At 43.9% G+C, this 8,694-nt stretch overlaps 1 protein-coding gene across 1 annotated transcript in view; it reads left to right on the forward strand.

The window, feature by feature from the left end:
- LOC308311849 (receptor tyrosine-protein kinase erbB-4-like) overlaps positions 1 to 8,694 on the forward strand; it is a gene marked incomplete at its 5' end in the record, with an annotated part of 279,643 nt that overhangs the window by 169,007 nt on the left and 101,942 nt on the right. Inside the window, 2 exons of the mRNA XM_080758624.1 lie at positions 2,373 to 2,417; positions 7,691 to 7,823. Of these exons, the coding sequence (XP_080614750.1) occupies positions 2,373 to 2,417; positions 7,691 to 7,823 (178 nt within the window). The remainder of the gene's footprint in view (positions 1 to 2,372; positions 2,418 to 7,690; positions 7,824 to 8,694) is intronic.

Consider the following 8,694-nt stretch of genomic DNA (forward strand, 5'->3'; position numbering starts at 1 on the left):
TTTGAAGAGAGAAACGGGCTGCAAGTTTATATGATGTACAAAAGAAAAGTTGAAGCCGTCACTCCGTCCTTGGCGTGCCTGCCTTGTATACCTCGTCTTCCCCTCTGCAAAGACTCCACTGATAATCTCATAAGCCGGCCTCACCGGGTCCTAACCAACAGTCTCACATCGCAAGCCATGGGAGTCGGAGGGATTTCCTTTTATTAACCCATTCTGGGCGGGAACCCCTTTTGGTGTCAGCATTATGTTATAATATAGCTATTGAAAAATAGCAGATCTACAAGCTCAAGGTCTGCTATTTTTGAAGAATCGTGAAAAGTGCCATGAAAGTGTTTGAGAACGACTGACATAGAAAAACTGCTTTTTCAAGAAAACAGTCAGGATGTAGAAGACATTTTTATAATCTGATCTCAGGTCAGAATGGGTTAAAACAAATCTGATGAAACAGAACAGACACACTCTCTTTTATTTTTTTGTTCTTTTCTATCCTCCGTTGGCTCCGTCTCTCCTCTCAGCGGTACTGAGAAGGAGAGCAGGTCACATGTGACGTGAGCTGAATCAAAATGAAGACCTGAAACCATCAAAACCCGGGAAAGCTTCTTTTAGATTTTAGCTATATATATTATTGCGAACGCAGTGATTGCGAACGCAGTGAGCACTTACTATGAGACCTAGCAGATCATGTCTGTCTGTGTGTGTGTGTGTGTGTGTGTCTGTCTGTCTGTCTGTCTGTCCCGCTTTTGTGCCCATATATGGAGCTGAGTGATTATGTCACCATGACTCAGCCATAACCATATAAGGAGTCCCCAAAGCAGCTATACGTCCAAAACCCAAATATGTACGAGCTGCGTTCGCTTCCCGCGTTTGCGCGTCTTACTGTATGGCACATCAGTTCTCAAAGTGGGGTTTTATACCTTGACTCTAGTATTGACTAGTAGTCACAAAATAGCAGATGTACAAACTCACAGCGTGTCACTTTGTGACGTGCTATGAGCTTTGTATATAGATCTACTACTTTTGAAAGAAACCTGAAAATGGGTTCCTTTCAAAAAGATCTTAACTCTATGCTGTGCTGCTGGGGGGGTCCCTGGAACAAGATATTTTGAGATGTAGGGGCGGTTGTCGGGTTGCCAAATGCATATTATTTCAGGGGTCCATGACATGAAAACGTTTGAGCACCACTGATGCACCACTTTTTCATTTTTCAGAAAATGGGTCATGTTTCAGTATTCATTCATACACATACCATTTTGGAGAAAAAATTAAATAAACATTTTAATTATTAAAAATATATATATATTCCGCGGGGTCCTGACAGTGATGTGACACACATGAGACGGTTGGTTTTAGTCCTAGTCTCTAGTTTTCACTTGGTTTTAGTCACATTTTAGTCACCCGGAATGTTTTAGTGTTAGTCTCGTTTTGGTCGACTAAATATCATAAGATTTTAGTCGACTACATCTACAGTTAATTTAGTAGACTAAAATGTATTTTAGTGGGCCTTGATGCCGTCGTATAATGACAGTTTTTACACTTGCTGAAAATAACAGCAAGTGAAGCTGAAGCTATTTTCAGCATGCAACCAAGTGAAAAATGTGGATCTCTTGTCCGCTATAGTCCCTTCCTAACATTTTAGTCAAATTTGTATTTGTCGACGAAATTGTCAGTATAATTAGTCTTAGTTTTCATTTAGTTTTTGTCAGTGAAAAAAGGTAGTCTACGAAAACAACACTGGACAGAAGACAACGGGACGTTGGCGTTCATAGCGAGTGTTGAGTGATCATGTCTTGTCTCTCTGCTTGAGGACAGAAGACAACGGGACGTTGACTTTCATAGCGAGTGTTGAGTGATCATGTCTTGTCTCTCTGCTTGAGGACAGAAGACAACGGGACGTTGGCGTTCATAGCGAGTGTTGAGTGATCATGTCTTGTCTCTCTGCTTGAGGACAGAAGACAACGGGACGTTGGCGTTCATAGCGAGTGTTGAGTGATCATGTCTTGTCTCTCTGCTTGAGGACAGAAGACAACGGGACGTTGGCGTTCATAGCGAGTGTTGAGTGATCATGTCCTGTCTCTCTGCTTGAGGACAGAAGACAACGGGACGTTGGCGTTCATAGCGAGTGTTGAGTGATCATGTCTTGTCTCTCTGCTTGAGGACAGAAGACAACGGGACGTTGGCGTTCATAGCGAGTGTTGAGTGATCATGTCCTGTCTCTCTGCTTGAGGACAGAAGACAACGGGACGTTGGCGTTCATAGCGAGTGTTGAGTGATCATGTCCTGTCTCTCTGCTTGAGGACAGAAGACAACGGGACGTTGGTGTTCATAGTGAGTGTGAGTGATCATGTGTTGTCTCTCTGCTCTCCTCCTGCCAGGTGCCTCGGACCCAGGCTCCAGGACTGCGTGGGCATGATGGACAGGTACGTGACCTCTGTTCGTCCTATAATCATCACCATCATCATTTTTCAAATGTAAATATGAAATAAATGCTTAAACATGTAGCTAGGTGTAATGTTAGAGTCCACAGAAGTGAACCTTTTCAAGCCTGCTTTCTCAACTCGCTGTTTTCTGCAAGACATTACTCTATAAGCCATATCTCCAAAACTGGCATTAAGCTCTTAATCCAGAGCGACATACGTACAGTAAGCAAGAACGGTAATACATCATACACATCATCAGAAGAAATAAGTACGTCATCGAGAACCATAAATTCTAACCTACAGTAACATCCGCCTAACAGTAGAATATCTGTACAATGAAACGTCCCCTTTCAGGGCCCCCGGAAAAAAGAATTCCATATTTTTTTTCCCCCCCATGGACGTATCAGCAAGTATTTCTTAAAATACATTGCAGATTGTATTATCTTCTTCTGACCTAACGGGTGTCAACAGATGTTACAGTATAGTCACACAACGGCGGAATTTGCTAGAGTCACAGAACGTCCCATATTGTCCTCTATATATATATATATATATATATCCCATTGTGGGCGGGAACCCCTTTTGGTGTTAGCATTATGCTATGCTATAAAAAATAGCAAATCTACAAGCTCATATTTGTTTTAAATCGAAGAACGACTGACATAGAAACATAGCTTTTTCAGAAAACTGTCAGGATTTAGAAGACAATTTTAGAATCTGATCTCAGGTCAAAATGGGATATATATATATATATATATATATATATATACTGTATGTGCGTGCGTCGTGAGACAATGTACTTAGATAGATCGATAGATACTTTATTTGTCCTTGACCGGAAATTTGTTTTGTGCACAGCAGTCATCAGGATATACATAAAACATGCAAACAAACAGATCACAGACAGTACATAGACAATAAAGAAACAGTGCCAACTTATTTACTTTCCGGCCCTGCGGATTAGAGACACTGGAGGCATCAATAACAGGGTGAGAATGCAGGGAACGGAGCCCAGCAGGGCAAGGCAGCGTTGAATCATCAAACGCTTTAAGCCGTCGTGAGCCAGTGGTCCAGTCTGTTTGAAGCAGTGGTGAATAAGACGCTGATATTCTCCTCCTCTGGGGGAAGCACGGCTGAACAAACAGTAGAGAGTGCTCGTCCGTCCATGCTGATGGCAAAATAGCAGTGGGTCCCAAAAGGGGTAAGCCAATACCGATACCAGAGAATAATATTTATAATGATACAAAAAGAAAAAAAAAAGTCTTATTTTGAAGTCCACCGACCGGGAATATATAGTGTTTCGCTATATAGCAGACTCCAGTACTCACTCAAATGTGCACTTGCAGTTTGGGGCGAGTGCAGTACTTAGTTTAAACAGTTTTTTGTTTAGACTAGTCATTGGTTAGAACAGTCATTAGTCCTACAACTACAACCTATCTACCTGGTTTAGACTAGTCATTGGTTAGAACAGTCATTATTCCTACAACTATACAACCTATCTCAAACCCTCACCCTAAACCTAACCTCCCAAGGGGGCAGCACACCTAAACCTAACCATAACCCATGTCTAACCAATGACTAGTCTAAACCAAGTATGCACCCCGTTTGGACAACTCAAAAGAAAACTCCACACTCCCCAACATTTTATTTACCTGCCATAGTGTCACGGCTGTCACGCCCTTACCCCTGTGTCGGATCGTTGGTTATAGACTGGCATATTCGCCGATAACGATATATGACCAAATAAGGGGCCGATCCGATACTTTTCCGATATATACCGATATACAGTATCGAGACATCTCTAATAATAATAATTATTATTATTTCAAAACATTTCCAAAAAAACATCCCCCCCAAAAAAAAGCAGAGGAGTCTCAGGACAACTGGACCATCTCTTATCGCCCAAAACACACCCACGTGGGCCCTGGGCAGGCAGAGCATGAGGAAACGGCCTGTCATCACACAGAGAAGTACAGAGCACTCAGAGGTGTCGTTTAGAGAGTCTCGCTGACCAGAGGAGATGTGATGCAATGAGGACCGGTAATAGCTGTGTGATGATGTGCTCTCTTTAAGTCTGGCCCATTTGAAGTTTGGAACCTAATAACGTCCCAATTTTGGAGACCCTTCTTCCTCCCCGAAATCCCCCGGAGGCCAATTGTGTGTCTTTGTCCAATTTGTGCACGCGTAAATAAATGCCTGTAAATGTCCCCCAATGTCCACTTTTCGTGTGTGTGCGTGTAGTATTGATACTTTTACTTAAGTAAAACATGAGTACTTTTTACACCATTGATTTTATTCGGTCCTTGGCATGAACACAAAATGGGCACTGCGGAGGGGAGGGGAGGGATGGGGAGAGGAGAGGAGGGGATATGGGAGGAGAGGAGGGGAGGCATTGCGAGTCCATGGAGAGGAGAGGAGAGGGGAGGGGAGGGGAGGGGAGAGGAGTGGATATGAGAGGAGAGGAGAGACTCAGAGTGATGCCAGATGTAATGGGGGACACAGGAGATGACAGCCCTGACAGGTGTTGCAGCAACACCTGTCCCCTCTGACGCCTGCACTCTTGTCTCTTGTGTCACTATGTGTGTGTGTGTGTCTGTCTGTGTGTGTGTGCACGTGACCGTGTGTGCACTTGACCGTGTGTGTGTGTGTGGTGTGTGTTCGCGTCAGGGCTGGACTTACATTACAGTGCCCACAGGCATTTGCGTACATGTCATAATGGCATATAAATGAAAACATGCCTCATTTATTTTAGTTATTTGTCTTGCATCCCTACGCCCCCCCCCCCCTCTCTCTCTCGACACCATTTAGTAAGGATTTCAGTACTCTGTCTGCCACCGTAATTGCATTGTTGACGCTAACTGCTCCAAGCGTTCGGATTCCTTAAAGGGAACCCTGAATATTCCTCGCCTCTCCTCTTCGCCTCCATGCATGAGAATCGGGGTTACGGCGCCAGTGGGGGATGGAAGATTGAGTATTGCGATTGGGCGCTTTCTCTCTCTCTCTCGCTCTCTCACATGCACTGTCATGCAAACATACGTTCTGGTAATTGAAATTAAGTGTGTGTGTGTGTGTGTGTGTGTGTGTGTGTGTGTGTGTGTGTGTGTGTGTGTGTGTGTGTGTGTGTGTGTGTGTGTGTGTGTGTGTGTGTGTGTGTGTGTGTGTGTGTGTGTGTGTGTGTGTGTGTGTGTGTGTGTGTGTGTGTGTGTGTGTGTGCTAATTAAGCAGTCACACCTGTCTTGAGTCCAGACAAATTGGAATCTGTCCAGACAAACACCTGTTGTGCATCGATCTAATCAATCTATTCGACGTGCGCAGGATAAATCACTCATCCTCTCGACTCATTACGAGAGAGAGAGAGAGAGAGAGAGAGGGCCTATGGACCATATTCACATGGCGGACATACTGTATGTGGCATATCAGACTTGGGTCTGATTTACCACATACAGTACTTTACAAGAATGTTTTGTTGTTGGATCAGAATTCCATGCTGTATTGACGTTGGCGGTACCATACAGGAGAGATAGGTATCGTTGGAATGTTAGCGATTCCGGATCCGAGTGGCGCGCTATGAACTTGTAGTTCTGCTATTTTTGAAAAATCGTGAACATATATTGAATATATATTATTTCAGAGCGAACGTTTTTAACTCAAATCTTGGCTTCTGTGAGATGGTCCCTGAAACAACACATTTTCAGATGGGGGTCAGCGGCCAATTTCATATATTTTTGGGTGTCCTTGACATGAAATATTGAGAACCACTGATATAAGGTTTTTCAGAAGTCTTTTTAATAAAGACTTTTTTTTTAAATTCAGGCCTAAATGGGTCACTTTGACTGCCCAAATGTGGGATCTCCGTCTTTTCAAATGCCTCGGCTCTCTGCCCTAGACGGTGATCTCCGGTCTTTTATAAAGCTTTATATAAATTAGTTATCAGAGTGCGCTATATACTACTGTCTATGAGCTTCTGTTTCAACAACATAACCGGAAGTCGATGGCGCGCCAGCATAATGACCCCCCCTCCATTGACAATGAACAGTAGCCGAAATCTTCTCCCCCTTTTTTTAATCTCTGAATCTAAATCACAGATTACGATTCTAAACAAAACAAGCGTTTTTAACGGCCGGTCGCGGTCCCGTCGCTATAGTCACAGTAAAATAATCCATGCCTCGTCGGAGATATCCTCCCGCGATAGATTTGGTTTAGCCGTTAGCTAACCTGGATGTCAAGCTGCTCTACCATCTTGTCTCGTTAGCCTGTGATTAGCTCAATTCTCCCATCTGTGTCCTGTCCAATCGTGGGTTAATTGTCCATGGAGTTCACATGTGTCGTGTTAATCCCCATGTGTATTTAAACTCCCCTGGGTATTCAGTTAGCTGCCAGTTCATCCTATATGTACCTAGAAGAAGTCTATGCGTTTGTTCTAGAGTCATTGATTCTGTCTATGGATCTTCTGGGGCAGCCTTCAACCTCTTTAACACAATCGGCACCGGGATTTCTTTCACAATAGAAGCTCGGGGTGCCGGGAAGAAACCCTTATTTTGAAGGATCCACCGGAAACGGATGTATACTTAACTGTGTGTGTTGTGACGGACGCTACTATATATACTTTCACTCGGAGAAGACCGTTTTACTGCAACCGTCAGATCTTGGGCTGTGCTTTTGGTCGGTGGCGCAATCTAAGGAATCCCAGATGGAAGCATTTGAAAAGATGCTTACAACAACAACTCATGTTTACTTCATTGCCTAACAACCCAATGCTAATATATGTTAGCATTAACGATGGCGAGCTATCATAAACCACTATGAAGGACCATTTGACACAGATACACTGTACGTCAACAGCGGGGAATGTGTTTAAAAGTGAATAAAGACATACAGTATGTACAGTCAACGGCTGTGTCGAAAAGGAACTTAGAGAAGCTAGCTTACAACACAAAATACATCCAATGGTACTGTTGCTCGGTTGACAATCATCTCTCGCTCTCTCTCTCTCTCTCTCTCTCTCCCAAGCTTCGTTCAGAGGTGTGTCTAGCAGTTTTGAAAAATGGAGTCAAAGCAAGAGTTTTGTCTGAATACAATACAATACGACATTTATGAATTGCATGTTTTTAAAGGTGTTTGGGGCTATTTTCTGAAAAAATGGGGTAAGGTCCTATTGTAGTTTGTAACTGCTTTTTAAAGAATGTAAACAATTTGAAGAATAAAGAAGTTAAAAGTCTCTCTCTCTCTCTCTCTCTCTCTCTCTCTCTCTCTCTCTGTCTCTCTCTCCCCAGGACGCCCCTGATAGCGGCGGGGATCATCGGCGGTCTCTTCGTCATCGTCATCGTGGCGCTCAGCGTGGCCGTCTACGTCCGACGGAAGAGCATCAAGAAGAAGAGGGCGCTGCGCCGCTTCCTGGAGACGGAGGTGGGTGGAGCCTCACGTAGCCAATGACGGCAAGGCGCCGTTATACACACCGTGTGTTACGGTCGATATAACCTTTGCGGGCGGGTCCTTTATACAGCAGTGGTTCTCAATAACCTTTTCAGGTCGAGGACCCCCAGATTGACACTCGTTAGCCCCGCAGGACCCCCATTTGAAGAGATATCTATGCCAGGGACCCCCTTAAGAGAAGATCTTTACGCCTCTAGCAGTGATTTTCAACCTATTGTGATTTAAAGGACTGAGTTCGACATGGATACGGACCCCGTTTTTAAACTCTGGGACCCCGATTTGTATTCGATTACTTTGACTCTGAGAGTGGACAAATGGACCCGTTGGGGTCCGTTTGGTTCCATTTGTTCACTCTCAGTGTTAGAGACCCCTAAAAGGGTCCATTTGGTTCCTCTCTATCATTTAGCTGGGGAACCCCCTGGAATTCCCTCAAGGACCCCTTGGGGGTCCCCGCCCGGACCCCAAAGCTCGGAACTCAAAGAGTGTATTAATGCCGGTCCATTTGGTTCCATTTCTATATTGTATTGAAGCCGTTTCTTCCATATTGAGCAACTTTTGTTCAACTTTGACCCCTCTGTCACATGGAACTATAGATTTGTGCTTCTGTCTGCTGGCGTAGTGACGTTTGGGAACTTTAGATTTACAATACAAACATTGATTGTGCTTTTATTATCAGAGAGAGAGAGAGAGAGATCCTTTATTGGCTTTCACAATGTCTGTCACACCAAATGAAAAAGCTGTTTCATTTGGACTCGTTGTAAAGGGCTCCAATTTAAAACAAAACTGCAGTACTTTTAAAAGTTTCCAGGCCTTTTGGACCTTGAAGTAGCTGTGTGTGTGTGTG

Source organism: Protomyctophum bolini (assembly GCF_963924005.1).
Source record: "Protomyctophum bolini genome assembly, chromosome: 24".
Taxonomy (NCBI): domain Eukaryota; kingdom Metazoa; phylum Chordata; class Actinopteri; order Myctophiformes; family Myctophidae; genus Protomyctophum; species Protomyctophum bolini.